At 35.7% G+C, this 26,079-nt stretch overlaps 1 protein-coding gene across 3 annotated transcripts in view; it reads right to left on the bottom strand.

Moving 5' to 3' along the window:
* Positions 1 to 26,079, bottom strand: part of mus312 (mutagen-sensitive 312) — a 131,871-nt gene that overhangs the window by 63,783 nt on the left and 42,009 nt on the right. For 2 of the 3 annotated variants that reach the window (XM_017611292.1, XM_017611294.1), the window contains exon 4: positions 16,515 to 17,465. In XM_017611292.1, the coding sequence (XP_017466781.1) occupies positions 16,515 to 17,465 (951 nt within the window). The remainder of the gene's footprint in view (positions 1 to 16,514; positions 17,466 to 26,079) is intronic. The other variant, XM_017611293.1, reaches the window with a different exon arrangement.

Genomic DNA, 26,079 nt, shown 5'->3' with positions numbered 1-26,079 from the left:
TATTTCGTGCATTAGTGCGATGAATTTTTGGTGGACAAAAAACGATTTTCGTTACCATTCGGTTTACCAATGATTTGGACAAGTCCCGGAAAACACGAAGCTGAAAATTGTTATGCATGCATCAGCAATACATTTGGTTTCAATCGAAAAAGTAAGTAAATTTAAATAAAACCATGAAATTATGTATAGTTGAGAGGGACTTTAATCGCTGAGTGTATGAAATAGGTAAAAGTTTCTGTATGTCTGGAAGCTACCACTTCTAAGTATAACCAACCTTGGAAAGTGTGCAGCAGATGTCCAAATTTAAAAAAAAAAAATGGTGCAGACCTTTTTAGTTGATGTCCGCCGAACAAACAAACTTAACATTTGTATATGGATGGCTGAGTGGAAGATCTACCTATCTCGGCAGACAGTTCGAAAACGCCCTATCTCAGAAAACTTTTCTACAACGCCCTACTTCAGAATTTGATTGAAGAACGCACTATTTCAGAATTTTATTGAAAAACATCCTATCTCAGAATTTTGTTGAAGAACGCCCTGTCTCAAAATACATTGAAAATGTGCTGAGATAGGGCGTTTTTAAATCGGCAGCTGAGATAGGTAGATCTTCCACTCAGCCATCGATATATGCATATATGTATATGTACGTTAGGCTGGGTCGATTTTGTATGGGGGAAAATAAAAGCCATTTGACCGCATTGTAATAGTAATATTATGATGTCTTAGGTCTCAGCCAATTGTTATTGGCCACGAAAGATTAATTTAAAACTTATCTTTAGCCCGCGCAATTGAATCAAAGTGTATGAATTTTGAAAATGAAACTTTGGCTTGTAATATATATGGAATGCGTTATTGTTATAAACAGGACGATATACCAAATTAAGGGCTATTAAATTTAGAACCTCACGTTCATTTATCATTTTTCAATAAGTCTACACGTTTTTNAAAACTATGATTTTCCCTTATGAATTTTCAATTCTTCATTACTTCAGCAACCAAGTGAAAAATACAAAAAAGTGAGACGAGATTTATTTCATACCTTTTAATGTTTATATAATATTAAAATGACCATTGACTTGGTCACGCCGATTTGGTCAGTTTTCAAGATCGTGGTGAACGAATGTATTGTCAAAGATTAGGAATCGTTCGACAAGTTAATAGTAGTTTCAAACATATAAGTATTTACATACATTACAATTAGGGTGAGAAACGCCCATTTTAAGTCCATTTTTGCAGTCTTGAAAACTGGTGCGAAATGGTTTCATTAGTCGCCGCAGAAGCACATTTTTCGCGGTTTCTAAATTTTCCGTTATATGAAAGTAGGGGACGTGCATTAAGTGTTTAGATATACATAAATATTTTAGTTAATTCCATTATGTGAAAAACTGTCTGTAGGTAAATGCAATAGTCTTTAACATATCCTGGGAAATCCTTTTGAGGACTCTCCAATTGGACGATATTGCTTTGCATTCAGCTTCAACGAAAAAAGTCACTCGCTGGCACAGTTTTCTGTAATCCGGTTCTTTTATTTAAAGGTTATTTATACAATTGAAGAGAAATTTTTTTAGAAAAAAACTGGAAATCCACTAAAGTTTTTCGATATAACTTAGGTAAATTTACTCGATCGGTGCGTAATAATTAACAAATTGAAGGCGAGACTTAATGTTACTGATTTTTGATAATAATATGACTAAAATAGTTCAGATTATAAACAAATTATTTTAAAATAAAAAAAAATCTTGAACAAATTTTTTTATCATTTTCTTATATTTGCAATTTTTATATGTATGCATAAACATAAGTAAACCAATTTGTGTCTAGAAGTTGTGCCTGTTCAGTGTTTCCATACTAATTTGCATAAACAAAATTTTTCCGCGATGATGGAAAATAATGGCTATTCTATTAGTGCTACCGAAATTGTTCCTAAATTTGCAAAAAATCTCAAACTATAGCTAATATTAAAAAAGGATTAGAATATTTGGAACTAGCGATCTAAATGCACGCCAGCAATATTAATAATGTTCTTTACATCTTTTGACTATAGGCCAGTGCAATTATCAAGAGAACAATTAAAATTTTCTTGAAAATAGATGAGTTTGAGATTAACGATAAGATAAAGGGCTGCGCGAAATGATACTTGACTTTATCTTTTGCGTTAATAATATGCACCAAAATTTTTGGCTAAGCCCGGAATTTTTAACAAGAATTGGTCTTATTCGACTAGTGTGCTTTGGGTCACTTGGCGGTCGATGCGCGGGCTCTTACAATTAAAATGAAAGACTAATATTTCGCAGGCTTGTTGTTGACTTCATGATACAATATATTTTCACTATTACCAAGGGATTTGAGAAAAATTAGATTTTCGACCCGCCCTAATGTACGTACATGTACTCATAAATATTTTATTCAATAGATCGGTCTTGTGTCGTCTACAAAGGTGTACCGAGCGCTCATTTACCTGTTGCACATAGTTATGCATTACAAGTTCCAAATCATCCATCCGAACACGAAACTGTCTATGATTGCAAACAGTCTATGGCAACGCGATGATGGATCTGATTACATTTCGTGGTGCGTAAATTAAATCTCTCCCATACAACGCAATGATTTTGGCATCAGAACTGAAAAGCATGAATGTTTTAGCACCAGGAGTAAAAGTAACGGCCTACAAACATATACAAGATCCATTTATGCCATATTTCAAGTTATCGGAAGATGGCACTCACGCTTATTGCATTGATGTTGTAGGTTTGATGAATGAAATGGGAATTACTGACAAAAAGTACTTTTGCCAAACATGCGCAGATGCTCGCCGAAAATCTATTCGCACCCCCCATCCTTCGTTAACCGTGTTGAGAACGGCGAATCGGATATCTCGGATATCTCGCCATCACCGAACTCAGCAGCTCTGATCGGAAAAAGTGCTAATGTCTCACAGCAACAACAACCACTAATTAAACAAACATGAAATCGGAACAACAGAGAGCAACCAACAAACAGATCTTCCGTCGGTTTGAAAAGAAATTGCGGCTCTTAAGTCCGAGAATGCGCGCGCTATTTCGGTGATAATTTCTTTGCAAGCAGATAAACAATGTTTGTTAGAAAAAACAGAAAATATGCATTTAGAGATAAAAACACTGCGCAGTCTGCTAGCCGACGAAGCTGTCTCTGCACTTGCTATGCTTAAAGAAGAAGTGAAAGAACTTCGCCTAAATGCATATTCTTGCAAATGCAAAAAACGGAAAGAGCATAAAAAGCAAACCAAAAGAAATAATTAGCTCTCCCGCATCCACTTCCAATACGCCAGCCGCCTCTGTTGCTGCATTACTCAAACAAAAGCAGTCCCGTTCGACTGTCGCTGGAAAGAGCGACTCTACCGATCACTCGCAGTATGTTCCATCAGCTCCCCCATTCGAGCAATGTAAAGCCGTCGCTGATTTGTGTGCAGCGACGTCGACTGATGCTGCTGCTGCTTCAAATGCTGATGTTGTTTCAAATGCTGCTGTCTCTAAGTCTGCCGCTCATAAACCTACATCATATGCCAGCACGGTTCGCTCATCTGTCTCTGCAGAAGGAGATACCATTGCTGATCCGCCGCATATTCTCGCTCCTTCTGCTCATGCTGCTTGCGCCTCAGAAAAGCTTAAGATGAATTCACATCTAATCGTTGGCTCCAATCCGAGTACTGAATTAGACGTCGCAGATAAAGTAAAGTGGTTGCACCTCTCATCATTTAAGCCTTCTGTACCACAGAAGAGGTTNTCTCGCCATCACCGAACTCAGCAGCTCTGATCGGAAAAAGTGCTAATGTCTCACAGCAACAACAACCACTAATTAAACAAACATGAAATCGGAACAACAGAGAGCAACCAACAAACAGATCTTCCGTCGGTTTGAAAAGAAATTGCGGCTCTTAAGTCCGAGAATGCGCGCGCTATTTCGGTGATAATTTCTTTGCAAGCAGATAAACAATGTTTGTTAGAAAAAACAGAAAATATGCATTTAGAGATAAAAACACTGCGCAGTCTGCTAGCCGACGAAGCTGTCTCTGCACTTGCTATGCTTAAAGAAGAAGTGAAAGAACTTCGCCTAAATGCATATTCTTGCAAATGCAAAAAACGGAAAGAGCATAAAAAGCAAACCAAAAGAAATAATTAGGTCTCCCGCATCCACTTCCAATACGCCAGCCGCCTCTGTTGCTGCATTACTCAAACAAAAGCAGTCCCGTTCGACTGTCGCTGGAAAGAGCGACTCTACCGATCACTCGCAGTATGTTCCATCAGCTCCCCCATTCGAGCAATGTAAAGCCGTCGCTGATTTGTGTGCAGCGACGTCGACTGATGCTGCTGCTGCTTCAAATGCTGATGTTGTTTCAAATGCTGCTGTCTCTAAGTCTGCCGCTCATAAACCTACATCATATGCCAGCACGGTTCGCTCATCTGTCTCTGCAGAAGGAGATACCATTGCTGATCCGCCGCATATTCTCGCTCCTTCTGCTCATGCTGCTTGCGCCTCAGAAAAGCTTAAGATGAATTCACATCTAATCGTTGGCTCCAATCCGAGTACTGAATTAGACGTCGCAGATAAAGTAAAGTGGTTGCACCTCTCATCATTTAAGCCTTCTGTACCACAGAAGAGGTTATCGCTTACGTGTCTAAGCATACAGCTATTGACTCAAAACTAATATCTTGTCATATGCTCATAAAGAAAAATGTGGATGTTAAAACATTAAAGTACGTTAATCTCAAATTAGGGATTTCCTCGGCGCATTATGACAAATTCTTAAACCCAGAAATCTGACCATCTAACGTAAGGATTCGCCCATTCAAGTTTTTTCGCCAAGCGGGGAACGTAGATGCAGCCGCATAAGAGCCGTTCCGTGTTCTAAATCTCTTGTAAATGTACCACGTGTTGAATATTCGCTATATTATCAAAATGTGAATGGAATGCGCACTAAATCTGCTCAGTTCTATCGCGAAGTGTCACTACACGAATGCGATATCATTGCTATTGCTGAGACATGGCTGAATGAAAATTTTATGTCCACTGAATTCTTCGATAGCTACTATAATGTATACCGGAATGACCGTTGTTCGAATCTCACAGGACTTCATAAAGACGGTGGAGTCTTACTCGCGATTCGATCAGACTTGTGCAGTAAATCTGTTGAGCTGGATTGTTCTGGAGGCAGACTTGATCAAGTCTGTGTTCATGTAAAATTTGCAAATAATAAGTCTGTTATATATTTACTTTCATATATGCCTGATCATAACGATGTAGCACTTTATCAGAAACATTTAGATAACCTAAATTATATAACGAATTCTGTTAAGTTTAATGAAATAATATACTTAGGCGACTTTAACTTAAGCAACATATCTTGTTAGACCATGACAAAAATCTACTGATTTAATATTCGCTTCTAATAACTTAAAAATTGCCTGCGAAGAATGTGCCACTCCAATTTCAAAAAATACGTTACACCACAAAGCTATAGTTGTTAATTTTCAGTTTTAGAATGTCCTTAAAGAAACTGACTGGGGGTTCTTGTGCACTTCGGACGATCCCACAGTTTGTTACCAAATGTTGTGTAAGAATCTTTCGCTTGCAATAACTAAGTTCGTGCCTGTAAAATCCATAATCGTGCGCAATAAACCACCATGGTTTAATTCAAAACTGTGCAATCTAAAGAACACAAAGAACAAAGCCTTCAAAAAGTTTAAGTCTAGCAATTTAAAAAGTTATCGTTTGAAATTTTTAAAACTGAGAAAAGAATTTGACGTCCTTCACAATTTTTTATTTAAGCAATACATGTTTTCTGTTGAATCTAGTCTTAAATCGAACCCTGCTAGTTTTTGGCAATACGTTAACTCAAAAAGGAAAATAACTGGCTTCCCAACTAGTTTAGAATATGAGGGTAGTATTTCTGAGACGGTTGAAGAGTCATGCGAGCTGTTTGCAAGCTTTTTCCAGAAAGTGTACGAAAAGTATGAGACCAAATCTTTTCATAGTCTCCCACCACTGCCAGTGGAAGCCATTACTTCTTTCGAAATATGTGCGGAAGATGTGTTGCAAGCAATCTCTAATTTAAAATCTAGCTTTAAAACTGATAGTGAGGGATTTTCCTCTCATTTCTTAAAAATATGTGCTGATATTATGGCTCCACTCTGGTCCTTGCTGTTCAAAAAATGTATACATCATGGTGTATTTATGGACTCATGGAAACTATGCTCTATTGAACCCATATACAAATCAGGTGATCGGAACGATGTCTGTAACTATAGACCTATCGTGAAACAGAGTACCATAGCAAAATTATTCGATAACATAGTCCAAAGAAAACTCTTTAATCATGTACTTAGCTACTAACCAAATAATAAATACTTTTAAAAACCATGCTCAATTAGATGTAATTTACATTGACTTTTCGATAAGGTCGACCATTCAATGCTGTTGTATAAGCTGGAGCGTTATGGAGTTAGTGGTAAACTCCTAGATGTCTTCGCTAGTTTCCTGAAGGGAAGAAAACTTCGTAAAAATTGGCACTTCTGTATCAAAGACTTTTGTCGAGGCATGGTCTGGCATACCTCAAGGAACTCACTGTGGTCCACTGCTACTCATTCTTTTTATAAACGACTTGCCGAATCATTTCAAGTTCGCCAATTGTCTGATGTTTGCAGACGACTTAAAACTTCTGCTAGAGCTGCGCAGCTTATCAGATAGCGTAAAGTTGCAATCCGATCTGCATGCATTCGAACAATGGTGCTCTATAAACAATCTTTTTCTAAGTGTTAAAAAATTTGTCACTGTAACTTACACTAGAAAGCCAAATTTCATTGATTATGGTTACAATTTGAACAATTGTATTATAAGCCGTAGCTACGAGATGAAAGATCTTGGCGTTGTTTTCGACACCAAGCTTTCATTCACACGACATATTGACTACATTGTGTCTAAAGCATTCGCAATGATTGGTTTCATCAGAAGAAATTCCTCTGATTTAAAAGACCCTCAAACTCTGAAGTCGCTTTACGTTGCCTTAGTCAGATCTCGGCTTGAATACTGCTCCCTAGTATGGAATCCTTACTATTTTACGCATATAAAATTGAAAAAGTTCAAAAGGTTTTTACAAAAATGGTTTTCTATAAGATCGACTGGCCAATTGATCATATATACTACATAGGGCGCCGCAAATTACTTGGGCTGCAATCCCTATGCGATAGAAGGGCGTATTTCTCATTAATTTTTGTATATAACATCATCAACGGCAATATCAACTGCTGTGAGCTATCTGATCTGTTTCAGAGTCATATTTCTCCTCATAATTTAAGGACTAATCGCTTATTTACTCAGTCAAACAATAAGACTAATTATGCATTTAATGAACGTCTCGTACGATGTGCTCGATTATGCAATAGCTACTGTGGTGCTATTGATTTTAGTGTAAATATTATACAATTTAAGCTCGATCTTTTTTGTTTATTTAACTAAGTCTTATTTGATACAATTTAAAAATTTCATTTCATTTCAATAGTCTGTAAGAAAGATTTTTGTAGACAAAATAAATAAATAAATAAAATAAATAAAAAAAAAACCCGAACAATGGCGTCTCTTTATTGAAAGCGAAGTTTGAAAGCAGTCTTTCTCTATCGCGATAGTAGCAAGAAACCCGATCCCATCTTGTATGCGGTTGGAATAAAGACATCATACGAAACAGTGCAATTAATCTTAGATTGCATCATGTACGAAGAGTGCAGGTGGCGCGTGAACTGTAAAGTTCTCTCACTACTATCAGGCATGCAAACGGGCTACACTAAATACTGTTGTTTGTTCTGTCATTGGGATAGTAGAGCCAAATGCAATCACTATACAAAATGTGATTGGGCAAAAAGAAAGGAATAATCGATTGGTCCATTCAATATAGTTCACGAGCCCTTGATAGCGCTTAATAAAATCATGCTTCCCGATTTACATATTGGTGTTGTTAAATATCACATCAAACAGTTGGTTAGAGTCAACGAAACTGCATTCCTATTTTTGAAAAATAATGCCTTTCCAAAACTTTCCGTTGAAAAAATCCGTGAAGGTAGTTTTTTGATTGTATATGAGTGAAAATCCCTCAAGTGGTCGTAAACCGAATAAAGTGATTTGTGCGAAAATATCTTAACCGTCCAATTTTGGGTGGCCCATTTGAGAGATTTTCGCTAATATATTTTATAATATCTCTCTCTTGCTTTAAGAACCCTATAATTTTTATTTCAGGTGTGCTTAATGGGCCGGACATCAGAAGATTAATGAAGGATCAAGGCTTCTTGGAAATTATTGATGGCACAGCAGCCGTTGCATGGGATGCAGTTCGGGTTTTAATTAAACACGTTCTGTGTAAAAATCGTTCACCAGAATATGCCATTTTTATTGCGAACTTGATGGAATCTTTTGACGCCTTTGATGTGGACATGTCGCTTAAAATCCACATGCTACATAGCCACTTTGACTTTTACGAGCAACAGCTTTCAACAGAAATCGACGAGGTAGGAAAGAGATTTCACTAATCCATTATGTGTTTTGAGGACCGATTCGCTGGAAAACGATTGAATTCAATGTTGGCGGACTTTTGCTGGTCGATCGCATAGGCAAAGGATATTAACAAAATCATTCGAGCAATAGAAACTAGCAAAATATGCCAAAACGGGATTGAAGAGAACCCAAATTTTGGTCCAAATAGTATATAAACTAATATTATATAAAAATATTACGAAATAAAATATGAGTTGTAACGCAAAACCACATATCTGAACAATCAGTTGTATGGGAGCTATATGTTATAGTGAACCGTGATTTTCAGAAATAGCTAAGGTAATATCAAAATACAGTCACGTGAAAAATTTTAGCAAAATAACCTTAAAACTGAGGTAATTATTAACAAAAACCCTAAAATTTAAGCAGATTTTCAAGCACCGTTGTCTCGAAAACTAGAGCCAATTTGGAAAACCGGAGGATGCCATTAAATTTAAAATATCCCAGTTAAGTAAGATCAGGTATCAAAACCTTTGCCCAGAAAAAAAAATTTAAAACCTGAGCACAGTGTTTTAAATGACAAAAATCTACTTTCAGAACTCTAAAACTTCCTCCCTAAATATCTCAAAATTTTGACGTGATACGGATTTTCTGAAAACGCCATCGTAATCTAGAGGCCAAAATTAAATTTACGTGTTTGGCCGTTTAGCTGTGATATTTCAAAACCATAAAATTTACCTACAGTGTTATTTGAGTATATCAAGCAACACTTGTATGTCCATCGAAATTTTTCAATCCTTGGAATAAACTGAATAAAAAACAAAACATTAAACTGTAGGTAATTGTTTTTGTTTTGCGAGCATATTTATAAACGTTGTAGTGCTTATCTAAGCGCTTAAAATGGATTTTTTTGTGCTAATTTTCTTTGGCCCTGGTTATCACACACTTTTGTAACATAAATTATAGCTGAAACACAAAGCCGGCGAACGGCGAACTCACCACAGCAAAATTCGTGCTGTCAAAATTAGAACACCCACAAGCATATGAAATTGAACACAGCCAAAGCAAGATGCCAAGTTCGCTCGGCGGCGTTTCGTGGCGATAGATTTATTTCTATCACCGTGCTGGGCGATGTCAGTTGTACGTGCCAAAGGTGGCCGTATTTCCTTTATCTTTCAAAGTTTTAGAAGAAAACAACATAAACATAAATCATTTATAATTTTTTTTTTTATTTATATTTGTTATCATTTTCACATTTCTAAATATGTTTTTTTTTTAATATGGTCACCCAAATTATAAAGGCGACCAAATGGTGTCAGCTGTTTTCGCTACCGCTCTAAGTCTGTTTAAGTAGGCGAAATAGCTGGACGAACGGTGAACGACAAAATCGCCCAATTCGGCGAAGTTTGCCGTTCGCCGGTATTGTGTTTCAAGCATTATGTTTTTTTACTACAGACAAGTTGTACGCGACGCGGGCCGCCGCGAAGGTACGCAAATTTTATGTTTGAAAGAGCAATAATGTCAATCGATTTTATTTCGCTTTTGAAAAGGTAATAATGTCGCCAACACTGACGCAACGCCAAAGTTGTATGCTTATTTTTCTTCTAACTGGTATGTGTTGTTGGTCGCTGTAGCCAAAGTTTTAGAGGTGCGTTCTACCACTCCGAATGGCCTGGGTTCGAGCCCTGGTGAAAGCAATATCGCAAAAAATATATAGAAAAAAGGTTTTTTTCTTAACAGTGGTCGCCCCTCGGCGGGCAATAGCAAACCTCGGAGTGTATTTCGAAGGCGGCGTAAAACTGTAGGTCACTCTATTTTTGCACCAAGCACCAAGACGCACTTAGGTGTAAACGCCGAAATATTATTATGTATTATTATACATATTAGTAATAAGTTACTAAATTTTTGCATGGAAAATCAACACTGTAAATTTGGCGCGAGATATATTATCATATTTAAAAAGAAAATTTATTTTTGGATTACCTGTGTTGAAAAGAAAAGCATTGAATGTTTGTCACCTTTTTACAACTTTCTACAAGAACCCGATGAATTGCCAAATGAAATGTGAAATGTCATAACTGGGCACTTGGCAAATCTCCTGAATTCTGTGTCAGATTATTTTTCGGGTGGTAGCAGTAATATCGGTTGGGTACAAAACCCATTTACGAAGCATTCATAGATCCTCAGAGTACTTCGACATTGAAACACACATTTGAATCTGTATCTCTGAACGAGTTTTGGGTTAGTGTTAGGAGTGTATACCATGAAGTCGCTAAAAAGGCTATCTTAACTTTGCTTCCTTCTGTCACAACGTATCGTTGTCAAACAGGGTTTTCAACATACACTTAAACAAACAAAAAAAAATACAGGTCGACATTGGATGCTACCCCAGAAATGCACATCGTTGATGTTTTTGCAAAACAGCCCATCCCCCAATTGCAAACCACCTATCTGACGGTACCCAAATTTTGCAGGAGAGCGGAAAAATGGTTTTATTTGAAGGCAGTGCCTTTATAGGCGGTATTTTATCTCGCTATTATTTTACAAATCTGTTGTTTTAACAACGATTTTACCATTTTTATGCATAAATGTCGATGCTTAGAGTTCAGGGTTACCAAACCTCATATTTGCCACAACGGCGATTTAGGCGGTTTTGCAACTGGTCGATTAGCAGTTTTGCAAAAACATCGACGACATACAGCTTTTAGGCATAAATAATATCGAACTATAAAGCAATAATTATTAACGGTGAAATTATTTATTTTTTCACATTAAAATTTTAAGTATGTCGTCACTAGACACGAATAAAGGCGCGAGCTCAAAAGTTGACCGCGAAAAAAGGCGCATAAAAACAACTTCAGCAAAGAAAGACTCTTAACATAGTTGACGGCGAAGAAAGACGCATTAAAATATTTGACGGCGAAGAAGGATGCGCAAACTTATTTTCGCGGTCAACTATGTTTGCGGGTGTAACAGTATGTACATTCCGTTAAAAATCTATGATTACGCGTCTTTCTTCGCCGTCAACTAGGTTAGGCGTCTTTCTTCGCCGAAGTTTTTCTTAAGCGCCTTTTTTCGTAAAATTTTTGTATGCGTCTTTTACCGCCGTCGAAACACTAGGGCGCCTTTATTCGTGTCTAATGACGATGTACACTATTCCTAGTAAAAGTTCTTATTCATATTTAAATTTCACTGCCTTTGATTTTTAGTAAGTAGTTTTAGTAAAATGAAAGGTATTTAGTAAGGTTTACATTATCTTAAAAGTTTGGGAACCTCTGATTCATAACTTCATCCAATAAGGACTTTTTTCAATTAATAATGGTTAAGTTTCTTCCAAAAAATGTTGCCCTTCCTCGGTGCAAAATGTGTTTGATGCTACACTCAACCCTGTAAAAGGGTATGTTTTTGCCATCTTATTAGGGATGCAAACGATTCACCGATATTTTTGAAACATCGATAATGTCGGTTCAAAATTCGATGTTTGCCATCGATGCTTACAATTTCCTAAAATCGCGAAATTGATGATACATCGATGCCAGTTTCAGCTATGTTTTACCATCGAGTTAAGTGTGACTCAGACTTACCCATTATGCTCCTAAAATTGTTTGACTGGCCATGAATTTTATTACTTATTCTTTTGGGGAATATTCAGAAATTCCGAGTTACCCTTATCTTTCGATATTAAAAATGCTTACTTAATCATTAAAAAAGGACCGGGTTCCCATTGAAATTTCAACGAATTGGGGCTTGGAACTTTAGGCTCAGCGAACTTACGACGGCATGCATTTTTATTCTATGTATAGGAAGGGTATAGAGATGGTAAATAAATACAGGTAAATATAAAAGTCTTTTTCTAACGGAATTACAGATAGTTGGAATTGAAAAGTATTAAATTTCCCTTTTGATGTGACTACAACCTAACAAATTTTGAAACATCGGAAATCATCAATATAGCGATGTTTTTCTGGCGATGTATTTTAGCATCGATGTTCATTTTTCCGATTCATCGAAACATCGATGTATCGGTGTTACTCCCCACAATTTGCATCCCTACTTCTTATCCGTGTCACGTAAAAAATTACTGATTACAGATTTTGCTGGTAATGCAAAGCGCACATCTATGTATGATGGTGATCCACCAAAGTTACTGAATATTGCTATTTTTTCAGTAATCAATAAAAATGTATTGGTAATGTAAATCAAATTTCATTATCAGCAAAAATTTACTGATTACTGCATTTTCACTGGCAATGCAAAGTGCACATCTATGTATCAAGCCAAACACGTTGTCTCAATTTCTAATAAGTGTTGGATGTTGTTGTTGTTGTTGTTGCAAAGCTCCCGCATAGGAAAACCAGTGTTTATCGTGCAATCCATGCAAGGGCTTTGCAAGACTCCGAGAATACCCCTATTGCCTTACGCCAACTAATCGTATGCAAAATTTATAACCTGAACATACAGCAATTCTACAATCGACGATCTCCAAAAGGAATGTAATGTTAGGATGCTTATCTGTCATATTAGAGATTAACTCATCGAAAACCACAGGTTTATAAAAACAGCACTTTTAACAATTATATTCAAAAATTTTATTGAGCTTGAGACCAATGCAACAATTTTCATTAAAAAAACGGTCTCAAGCATAATTAAATTGTTGAATATAATTGTTAAAACGCCATAAACATCAAACAAAAACAAAAACAAATAACTTAAGGACGAGCACATCTTCCAGTTAAAGTATTCTAAAAATAAAATTTTAACACAAAAACAACCAACACATGATCAAATCTAAATAGCAGCATATTTGCTGCCCTTTATTGTAGTTGGGTTGACCAAAATGAAAAAGTGGAAAAGCAACAACAGTTCATAAGGCGAACTTAGCGCGGTGGGCTTCTTAACCTGGAGTAGCTGGGTCGAATCCCAGTGACCGCAATGAAGAAGTCTGATGAGGAGATGTGGTATTTTCCGAAATAGCAGCTATAACTTCTACCTTGGTAAATTATTGTTGTTTTTCCACAACATTTTTCATTTAAAACAGATGGCCTCAAGCTCAGCGAAATTGGTGAATATATATTTAAAAAAAAAATTTTTACACAATTAGGCATGGCGCAATAAACCGGTGAAGTAATAAAAACGCGTTCTCGCCTTATTTTCTGACATTCGATTCTCTTATAATCAAATTTTAAAGTAAGACAGTGTTAAAATCTATATTCGCCTTCTTATCATTTCACCTCTTTAGTGGGATTCACTAACTTTTAACAGTGCGCCTTGTCGAGTTGTAAGCTAACAATTTTTGTTGTTCGCAGTAACGATTGTGCGATTCACAAACTGTGCTGCCGCTAATGGGCATAAATTAGTTGCATATGCCAAGGCACAAAGTTCACAAACATTTTATATGGAAGAAAAACCGAAACACCCTCCACAAAAAAAATATAAAAAATCAACGGTGACTTTTAGCGACTTGAAACTTGCACTTTATACATACCCGAAAATCTTATTAAGATTCTGAATAAAAAGTTCGAAATCTTGGTTGAATTTTTTTTAAGTTTTTTTTTTGATTTTTGTGAATTTTGTGCAAGCTTTGAAACTTTTTTTTTATGTGGTTTCTGTTAGATAGCAGGTAGAACTATTGAAAATAAAATTATTAAAAACAAATAAATGCACTTAAGTAGCAAACAACATAATTTTGAATTTCGCTGCAATATTTTACTCGCAGCTGTAAATAAAAAGTTTACAAAACACATTTAACATGAAAACAATTGGTAATATTTAAAAAAAAATCACTGTATGCACATTTCTACATATTTATTTTCAAGACTGATTTTATTATGCTAGTGTCATGATGATTAATAAAGAAATACTTAAATATGCATTTATATATGATATTGACATCTTTGATAAACGATGTACACGTATTAAATTGAAAACTTTAATTATCTAACTCCTTTAAATTCAAGGTATATTCAGCTCCTGCAAGATTAAAAAAATAGACTTATCACCTTTTAACTTCCAGTTTTCTATATTTGTTTTACGCCCTATTGGAAAATTATAACCGGAGCGCATACAGACAAGTTTTAACAAACTATCTTTTTGTTTTTTAATTTAATTTGTTTTTGTTGTTATTGTATTTTGTGTTATTGTATTCTACATCTAAAACCGTATAAACTCTGCACTTAAAACCGTATAAACTTCACACCTTGTGCAATATTTGAACAAAATTCAACAAACTTTCGTTAAACTTCAAGTGTTTTATCAGAATAATAAAAAAAGTATGTATGCAGTTTTGTAGCCCATTAAAGTTTAGTACAATAAAGTGCAAGTTTGATGGGTCTGAAAAATCCTTTGATTTTTGATATTTTTTCTGCTAGCGGTGCTGTGCATTTTTTTCTATACGAAAAGAATGTAGAACGTACTTTTTATGTTTTTCTAACAACACCAAACTAGAGGTCGGCAAATAAACAGCCTTTGTTATCGTTAACGACAACAGCTAATTTTGCGGTAACGAATGTTGTTAAGGAAGCGTTTACTATATAGCTAAATTTATACAATTGTCGTTTGGCTGGCTTAACCATAACAAGTGTTGTTAAAATAGCGTAGTGAATCGCACTACTGATATAATTCCACTATGGGTACGGTGACCATCCGTCCTGTATTATACGGGACAGTCCTCTTTTTTGACCCATTGTCCTGGTAATTGTTATGTTCTGTATTTATTTTATTGTCCTGTATTTGTCCCGTATTCGGTGTTCCGACGCCTTAACAGCTCATTAAAATGGCATGCCTATGAACGAATTTTAAATGATGTTGGTATATGATCGTAATTTTGTTTATAAACAGTTATTATTTTCTAATCAGAATGCCTGTGATTCGAATCGAGGAATACATACAGTGGCCAAAATAGAAATTAGGACTCTGCCACTTTAGTAAGTTTTGGCTACTTTTCCTTAGTTTATTTAATGTTTATTATTTATTTTATGGAAGTAAAGCTCTTTTCCTAACAAAAACCATACAATACCAAATTTCCAACTGTGTGCAAAAAACTATGAAAATTAATTCTGCAACGTTTCGCATAAATTTTTTAATTAGAATCTTTAGAAAAAATTTGGCTTACAGTTCTGTAACTCATTAAAATTGAGTATAATAAAAAGCGAGTGGAAAGTACTGCGCATTTGCTCTCTTTCAAAAAATAATGGTCGAACATACTTACTTTGTATGAACAAATGCGTAACACCGTCAACAAAAAAAAAATTGCCAAAAATTAGTGGAAGGCCCTACCGACTAAAAATTGCACTTTATTATACTAAAACCGATTTTTTTTTTTAATTTTACGGGATAAAAATCTCGAGAAAATTATCCTACAAATTTGTGATGAGGATACTGTTTCACGGAAAACAGTGTGGAAAAAATTTCCAATTAATTTTTTGTNTAATTTTACGGGATAAAAATCTCGAGAAAATTATCCTACAAATTTGTGATAAGGATACTGTTTCAAGGAAAACAGTGTGGAAAAAATTTCCAATTAATTTTTTTTTGGCCCGAATTCGGCTCTCATAAATATAGTCACCGTAACTATGGGGATTGGGTATGGTAGCATGAAATGTCAAAACTGCTTAATAGTTAGGTAGTTCAGGATTTAATCGGCAAAGAACCGGCCGATGCTTCGGCCGATTAAATCGTGAATTAAATTCATTTTAAGAACAAATGCTTTTATAAACATAACAATAATAACAAAAGAAGAACATTATCAAATAACTAAACAACATAACCTCATTCAAGAATCGGCCAAAATCGGCCGATGCCGACTCTTTTGGCCTATAGTCCGGTCAACGGCCGATTAATCGGTCGGACTTTACAATGAGACTACCGTCTTTCATGACTTTTTCCAATACCAAGAAATCTCGTATTTTTTAAATTTGGATTTACTTTTAGTACGGAAGACAGAGAGTTAGAGAACATCTTTAAGCACATCTCAAAATTATAAAATTAACGATATTTACCTTCATTTTGAACGTTAAATTCCTGTTGGTGACTACCTGTGCCCGGATTTTTACTAGAAACGTCTTCACACTCATCGTCGGAGCTAGCAAATATATTTGGAGATAAGTTACGAGTTCTATTGGAAATCCCGTGGAAATTCTGAGAATCATTTTGTAATGTGCTGCTGGGATTCAACTCACATTCCTCAGAAATATGTTTAAATAATTCTATTCCAATGCAAGACTCATCCGAATTTGCGTTTAAGCGTTCTGAAGGTTCATTACATGAATGGTACTCAATGTTGTGTTTAAGTAATTTTTCATTTTTTATATAGCTTTCAGAGATTTCTGAGCTAAGGCTGACTAGTTGTTCATCATTATTAATGTGCGCAGGACAAAAGGTCGCAGGATTTAATGTAGAACTGCATTTGATATCAACTTCACTTGTTCCGTTTTTCCTTTCATTTTGTAATGTGTCATTTTTGTGTGGACTTGGTTTTGATTTTTCTTTTAATCCAAAATCATCTTCCAACTTCATATAAATTAGATTCATTTGTCTGTCAGCATTTACAGCCTGGTTTTTTACTCTCCCTTCAGGGGACTTATCGCGTCCTTGTAATGCATGCCAGTCTTTTAGCAAACATCCCGCCTGTGCGCACCCAACTTCAAAAAGACTTTTTACATAAAACTCCTCCATATTGCATTTTTCTTTCGTTTCAACCCTATTTATCACTGTATTGGCTGCTTCTTCTAGCTCACCACTGATTAATGAATATGCTCCGACTTCATTTTCGTAGGCATCACCTTCGTTCCAATTAATTTGTTGGGCAATTAGGAAATGTATTTTGGATTCTACTTTGCTTGTTTGAAGATGGTAGTCGCGTAATGTCAATGCAGTGAACTTGTTAGCCCACTTAGTTCTTTTGCGCCGATTAACACCAGGGGCAATTGCAGACGCCAGATTCTTATAATCTGTAAAAGGATAGATGTTTTTTTTTCATACAAGCGAGAAAGTTTTTGTTAATAGTATATACATAAATATTTATTATCATAAATATATTCAAATAATAACAGCATTATGACAAATTCGGTGTCGGAATGAAATGTAACCAAGGCGAATTCATATAAGGTGGTGTTCTTTCATCAGCTGTGAGTAGCGTGGGATTGCAAAATTTTTTATTTCCTAACGCTAGTAATGCGCGGTAACGCTAAGAAAATGACTTATCAATTTTGTCAGAGTTTACTTCGAAATAACATAAGTGTTGGTTTTAAATAAAAATTCAATTCTATATTAATTAATTTTTGGCTTTTCGTGCGAATTGCTAAAAATCCTTAAATATGCATGTCATCCATAAAAAAAAATCTCAGCGTGCTAGCAAAAAACCAAAGATGCATCTTAATTTAACATACCCAGATATTCACAAAAAGAACAAAAAAATTTAAATATCGCAGGCCTGTGTAATTATCGTATTATTAATATAGATTTTTATAAGGCAATATAATTATGCTGGCTAAGACTTCCATACAAAATAAGCTAATAAATTAAATTTCTGGTCAAATATCAACAGAAATTATTTCTTCTGATTTTTCTTGAGAACTGTATTCGGCCCGGTGCGCGGCAACTGGCAGCTGTCAGAAACCTAAAATTTTTACACGAGATGTTTACTTTATTATGACTCTTTTTTCCTGTTTACCAATATTTTAAAAATGAGTTTTCAGCATCACGTCCCAACAGGTATTTCAGTAATTGTTTTTAAAAATAACTTAAGGTAAGTTTGCGTTATATAAGCGTTTTTAATATTAGGTATATTTAAAGTTTTTTTCAAATAAACCTTTAATAAGCGTTGAGAGCGAATGTTTATAAATTACTTACACTTAAAAATTAAATGCAAATGCCAACGACACGAAATTGTAAATTTAAAATTTTTTCAATTATAAATGACGTGTCTACGTTCTTTCAAATATATTTTAATTATAATTACACTGGAACACAAATTTTAATTTGGTTTTTGTTATCCAGACGCCACTATCCAATTTCTATGTAGAATTGCTCGGTGATACCGAAATTCGAGTTAATTTTGTTTCTATGGATACGTTTTCCAGATATTCGCAATTTACCGTTATTCAGCTTAAAGTAAAAATTGGTTCCTTTTAACCACGTATATCTTATGAACCAATTTAAAAATCTTAATATAAAGTACGGCTAATGAAAGCCAATGACATTCTCCACAAACCGTATATACATCACCAGGGAACGGATTTTATGGAAATGGCCTTTTTTTCTGCTAAAGAGATAGAGTATATTCGATTAAGAATGTCCACGATTTAGCTTTCCCTGATTCCATATATACACATTTGATGTTGCCTTTTTTAAGATATTTGCCTTTTTTTGTCTTTTTAAAATATTTGCTTTTTTTTGCCTTTTCTACCTTTAAAAAAGCCCATGCGGCTAACGTAAGCTTGGAGGTAATAAGGGGTGTGGATAAAATTGTAAAGGGCGATGAAAACGCCCTTATTCCTGATAATATGAACGTTTCAAACGTTCCTTATTTAAATTGAGCTTCCGTTTTATCAACTTACTTCGAGCGCACATTTAGTACATTCAAGGCTTTTCTTCGCGAAAATCGAATGAAAATGCTGCCAGAAAACTTTAAAATGCATCTTGTGGTTCAACGTTACTACAAATATACAGATTAAAGTTTTATGAGTTAGAAACTCGAAAGGATAAAATAGTCAAAGATTCAAAGTACAAATTTTTCTTATAATGAAACTAGTTCATAGTTTTTCTCAATTTACTTGTAATATAAACATTCCTAAAATAAATGTATTTTTTGATTGTTCTTCGTATTTTCTGTCTTTTTTATTGTCTTATTTTGCTTTTTTTGCAAGACCTAGTGCCTTTTCCTGCCTTTTTCGCTATTTTGTTTTGCCTATTTTTGCCTTTTTTGCAATACCTAGTGCCTTTTCCTGCCTTTTTCGCTATTTTATTTTGCCTTTTCCAGCCTATTTCGTTATTTTATTTTGCCTTTTTTATAGGTTTTTAGGTCCTAAAAATCCGTTCCCTGTACATCACTGACCGATAGGGCTTATAGTTTCTGACAAATTAATTAATCATTAAAGCTTTTTTTATTTTCTTATGAAAAAATGAAACAAATCAAACTTTAACTGAAGAAATATTTAAAATTTAACAGGTTCTGTGCCAAATATTTGCATTTGTACTAAAGCCTGTTCTGTTACAAAAAACCAATGAAGTTACTGAAGAAGAAAATCTATGGATAAATACGAAATAATGAGTGGTCAAATGAAAATGCGCAAAGATTTATTGAATGAAAAATGAGCAGGAAAGAAAGTTACTCATACGCCACGTACACCCGAGTAACACGCTCGGTAACAACTCGTATTTCATACAAAAAATCTTTGCGCATTTTCATTNAAGGGCGATGAAAACGCCCTTATTCCTGATAATATGAACGTTTCAAACGTTCCTTATTTAAATTGAGCTTCCGTTTTATCAACTTACTTCGAGCGTACATTTAGTACATTCAAGGCTTTTCTTCGCGAAAATCGAATGGAAATGCTGCCAGAAAACTTTAAAATGCATCTTGTGGTTCAATGTTACTACAACTATACAGATTAAAGTTTTATGAGTTAGAAACTCGAAAGGATAAAATAGTCAAAGATTCAAAGTACAAATTTTTCTTATAATGAAACTAGTTCATAGTTTTTCTCAATTTACTTGTAATATAAACATTCCTAAAATAAATGTATTTTTTGATTGTTCTTCGTATTTTCTGTCTTTTTTATTGTCTTATTTTGCTTTTTTTGCAAGACCTAGTGCCTTTTCCTGCCTTTTTCGCTATTTTGTTTTGCCTATTTTTGCCTTTTTTGCAATACCTAGTGCCTTTTCCTGCCTTTTTCGCTATTTTATTTTGCCTTTTCCAGCCTATTTCGTTATTTTATTTTGCCTTTTTTATAGGTTTTTAGGTCCTAAAAATCCGTTCCCTGTACATCACTGACCGATAGGGCTTATAGTTTCTGACAAATTAATTAATCATTAAAGCTTTTTTTATTTTCTTATGAAAAAATGAAACAAATCAAACTTTAACTGAAGAAATATTTAAAATTTAATAGGTTCTGTGCCAAATATTTGCATTTGTACTAAAGCCTGTTCTGTTACAAAAAACCAATGAAGTTACTGAAGAAGAAAATCTATGGATAAATACGAAATAATGAGTGGTCAAATGAAAATGCGCAAAGATTTATTGAATGAAAAATGAGCAGGAAAGAAAGTTACTCATACGCCACGTACACCCGAGTAACACGCTCGGTAACAACTCGTATTTCATACAAAAAATCTTTGCGCATTTTCATTTGACCACTCATTATTTCGTATTTATATATCGATTTTCTTCATCAGTAACTTGATTTTTTTTTGTAACAGAATAGGCTTTAGTACAAATGCAAAAATTTGGAACAGAACCTGTTATTTTTTAAATTTTTCTTCTGTTAAAGTTAGATTTTTTTAATTTTTTAATTAAAAAATAAAAAAACCCGGAATGATTAATTAGTTTGTCAGAAACTGTAAGCCCTATCGGAAAGTGATGAATATACGCTTTATGGAGAATTTCATTGGCTTTCATTAGCCGTATTTTATATTAAGATTTTGAAATTGGTTCGTAAGATATACGTGATTAAAAGGAAAAAAAATTGCTTTAAGCTGAATAACGGTAAACTGCAAATATCTCGAAAACGTATCCATAGAAAAAAATTAACTTTATTTTCTATTAACTAGGCCCCGGAGACCACACTGGTGCTGCGTAATTTAAAACCGGCCGGCTATTGCCTTGCATTTTGCCAGCAACGTTTCTTTGTCTTTGCCCCAAGTAGTGCCGCCTAGCGACTTGAGGACCTTGTTGCGGCTCTGTACTTTGTTGACAATAGCGATTTTTGGCGATTTTTTCCCTTCAAGTAAATTTTTTGTGCGCTATTATGTAAAGGCCTCGAAACCCCAGATAAGTAGGTTATGGAGTTAGAGCTTTAATTTTGATGTGGCAACTCTTTTTATTGTTATTGATTTTGTGGTAGCATATCGTAGAGCTGAAAAACTATCGATAGTGTTGCCACTCGATAGTTTCGAAAGTTTAAGTTTTGCACCATCGGCAGTATCGAAAGTAACGTTTCGTTTTTAATGGGTAATTAAGTTTAGAGTTGCACTTTTATATGAACTTTTTCGCTTTATTTACATACTTGTTTTTCACCAATAAATTTAAAATTTGAATGATAAAGTAGTGGAAATAGAGAAGAAACTATCGATAGTCATAAAGCATATCGATGGCGGCTTCAACTATCGATAGTAACAACCTAAAAGGACACTATCGATGGTGTCGATAGCGGCAATAAAAGGCAAACCAGCAATAGTTTTCCAGCTCTAGCATATCGAGCGTTTGCCAATATTAAACCACCGTTTGTAACAACTCCCGCTGAATGTGAAATTTGCAATTTTATTTGTGGAAATAGCTGGGCTCGAATCGTAACATCCGTTCACGGATCGGAAACCATACGAAAGAAAATTACGTTTTACGTCAGTCGTATAAGCGTTCACGTATGTCATAATCCGAAAAATGTGTTTTTACGTGACGAGTAATACAATATCGTATGTGACGATTTGAGCCCTGATCTCGGCCTTTTGTAGCTTTTATTTTATTTTTAGCGCCGAGCGCATAAAAGCGGATTGTGCGATTAATCAATAGGTATAATAAATTCATTAATTGCGCAGACTCATTGGGAAATATGTCAATACAAATATTTTTGAAAGGTATGAATATGAAAAAAAAAACCTTGTACATCACTATCATACAAGTGAATTGTGTTATTTATTATAGTCGTTCTTGATTTTAAAAACTATGTTATAACAAGATCTCATTCTTTAAATAAAAGACTTTTTAAGCCGATTTCATGAATTTTATAAAAAATATTGGCGGTTTCTGGCGATTTTTTCGGAAATGGCTCTTATTTTTTTAAACAATCTGGACACCCTGATCATCGAAGTAGGTTTTTCCATTTGCAAATACCACATGTGATTGAAAGCTGCTGTGCGCACCAATATATATTAATTATCTTTTTTATGCTTAATGTTTGTGTGTTATAATAAATTTATATGTTTATATATATTATATATATATATTTTTTCTTAATAACGGTCGTCCGTCGGCAGGCAATGGCAAACCTCCGTGTGTATTTCAATCATAAAAAACAGCTTCTCATAAAAATGCAATCATCGCTCGGAGTCGGCGTAAAACTGAAGGTCCCTGCCTTTATGTGACAACATCAAGGCGCACGCCACAAATCGGAGGAGAAGCGCGGCCAAACACTAACGTATGTGTAAGCGCTAATCTATTATTATTATTATTATATTTTTTAAGTAGCCAAAAATAGCCCCATTTATATTTTCCCGACTGCAGATGAGTCCGCAGAAAATTCGCATTCCTTTTAATTCCTATATCACATTTGTTAGAAAATATTTGGATGTTACTATATACATATGTTAAATAAAGTGTTCTACAATAAGGGCGGGTAGATGTTAAGCGATCTATGTATGAGTAGTTAATGAAATATCGTTTAAATAAAGGGTTATGAAAACGTTTATAACGCTTTCTTTTGAAAATTTTTAGTAAGTTTATATTCATACGCTTATAAACATCTTTTTTTGAACGTTTATTATAAGCTTACATTTATACACTTATAAAAAGCTTTCTTTTGAACATGTATTATAAGTTTATATTTCTACGCTTATAACCAAGTAGGGTCTGACCGATTAATCGGCATCGGCTAGTATCGGCACAAAATTGAGCATCGGCATCGGCCTTTTTTCTTTCTTTGGAATTTCTTTTCAAATGTTCAGGTCAAACGACAGCCAACTTTAAAAAACATTTGCAGACAGCTCACAAAAATTATTTTTATGGAGAACACTGCCAGCAAAAAAAAATTCCATTAACGGGATTTTATAGCAGCTTCAAACTTGCACTTCATTATACTAGAATGAAATGGTCTACAAAACAGCATACCAAAATTCTGATTAAAAAGTTTGAAATTTTGGTGAAAATAAGCAGAATTTTTCTAATTTGTGTACAAAGTTTGAAATCTGAATTTATATGGTGTTTGTTGTATACCAGCTAGACTTTTATAAAAAAAAATAATAATAAACATTAAATAAAAAAGACAAAATCGGTCAAAATATCGCAATTCTTTTATTTTGTGGACCACTGAATGTATGTACATACATACCTAGCATATAAGTTCTTATGCATTGAGTGCAAGAGTGTATTTTAGTACAAAACGAAATGAAATTTTATGTTCCTAAATATTTTTTGCTTAGCACTATATAAAAAAGAGTTTTATGTAATGTACATAGATGTGATATATGTCCATATATTTTTACACATGCATATGTATGGAGTGCAATGGGGTATAGTCGTTGCGCTGGGTATGCAGTTACAGTTGCATGGCTATACTCAATCCCGACTCTTGCGTCCTCGTTCGCGCACTCTGGGCAACGTGAGCAACCCATGTGCGAGATGCGGTAAAAAATCCGAGTGGAGCCTTGGGTCACGGCAGAAAGAGAGGGAGCTTCGGTGGGGCCTCTCCGACTTATTCGGTTTAAGGGCTCACTGAAGTCTGCAGCGTCTGTTCACTAGTAGCTGGTGTCTGCTTGGAGAAAGCGGCTCGCTATATAAACGTGTATTTGGTTGCGAAACCACCCCCGTCCGAGCAACCACTTCCAGTGAAGGAGCAAGGCAAGGCCTCGGATGAGACCGCCTCTTATGATGACGACCACGACAAACGTTTAAAGGACTTCGATTTGAGGGCATGCACCTGGAATGGCCGGACCCTTAATGGAGAAGGTGCCCCTGCCCGGCTGGTTGATGTCCACGTAAGGACAATAGCTGACATCACCGCCATCCAAGAAATGGGTTGAACGGGGCAAAGCAAACAATGTCTGGGGCCTTGCGACGTCTACTACAGCTGCCATGTAAAGGAGCGCAAATTCGGAGTTGGATTTGTGGTGGGAGAGAGACTACGTCGCCGAGTACTGTCGTTCACCCCGGTGGACGATCGNGGTGGGCAAAGAAGGGATCTTTGGAACCACCGTCGGAAAATTCAGCCTCCACGACGAAACGTCCGACAACGGATTGAGGCTGATCGACTTCGCCGGGGCCCGAAACATGGTAGTATGCAGTACTAGGTTCAAGCATAAAAAGATCCATCAAGCTACCTGGCTGTCTCCGGATCGAAAAACGAGAAACCAAATCGATCATGTTGTGATAGACGGAAGGCACGCTTCCAGTGTTTTAGACGTACGCACACTCCGAGGCCCAAACATCGACTCGGACCATTATCTTGTTGCAGCCAAGATACGCACCCGCCTCTGTGCAGCAAAAAATGTGCGCCCAAATATGCAAGGAAAGCTTAACGTCGAAAAGCTGCAATCACAACAGACAGCCAGCGCTTTCGCTACTCGACTCTCACACCTGCTCTCAGAGAGCACTCTTCAACAAACCGACATATGCGAGCAGTGGAACCACATTTCCCGCTCATTAAGTACCGCCGCCGAATAAATAGTCGGATTTCAGCGAGCTCGAAAGAACAACTGGTACGATGAGGAGTGTCAGGAAGCTGCAGAGAAAAAATATGCCGCCTACAGAGCCACACTGCGATCGGGCACAACGCGCGCTATGTGGGACCGCTATAGGGATCTGAAGAGGGAAGCGAGACGTATTTTCCGCTATAAGAAGAGAGAGGCCGAAATACGTGAGTGCGAAGAGCTTGAAATGCTGGCCGACAGGTGGCGGTGGGTTCTCCTCAAGCCAATGGCCAGGTTGAGCGTATGAATAGAGTGCTAAAGGCAATGTTGTCAAAACTAGCAGAACCGATCAACCATTCCGACTGGGCAAGTAAACTCGTTAATGTTGAATATGCTATTAACACAGTCTTCAACCAAGAAATCCCCGTGTCATTTGTTATTTGGTGTGGAACAGCGTGGTGGAGTTGTAGATGAGTTAACTGAATTTCTAGTAGATAAAGAAGAATCGGAAGTTTACGAACTGGGGCAAATTCGTGACAAGGCTTTCCAGTATATCAAAAAATCTCAAGAGTACAATCTTAAATATTTTCTAAAGCACAATGTACCAGCAGATGGTTACGAGGTCGGAGACTTTGTTGTAAGGAAACATGTCGATACTACTGCTGGGACGAATAGGAAACTAATCCTAAAATATCGCGGGCCTTATGTAATACATAAGAAATTGGATAATGATTGTTATGTTTTACGTGATATTGAAAATTGTCAAATAACTCAGATACCTTATGACGGCGTTGTAGAAGCCAACCGATTACGAAAATGGCTTGCGCCTACCAACGATTCAGACACTGGCGATTCAGACCATTTAGGCGACACTTAGTTTAAGCTCAGTCTCATTCAGGCAATCGCCGCGTGAACATCGCTCGCTCCATCTGCGTTCAGGTACTCGGCTACGTCTAATAATAACGGCTTTTCCTTCCCCCTTTTTTCTCGCGAAGCTATAAGCAT

Source organism: Rhagoletis zephyria, unplaced genomic scaffold (assembly GCF_001687245.7).
Source record: "Rhagoletis zephyria isolate East Lansing unplaced genomic scaffold, Rhagoletis_zephyria_1.1 Rzeph_scaffold_00392, whole genome shotgun sequence".
Lineage (NCBI taxonomy): Eukaryota > Metazoa > Arthropoda > Insecta > Diptera > Tephritidae > Rhagoletis > Rhagoletis zephyria.
The sequence above is the reverse complement of the archived record's forward strand: the minus strand, read 5'-3'. Positions and strand labels throughout refer to the sequence as shown.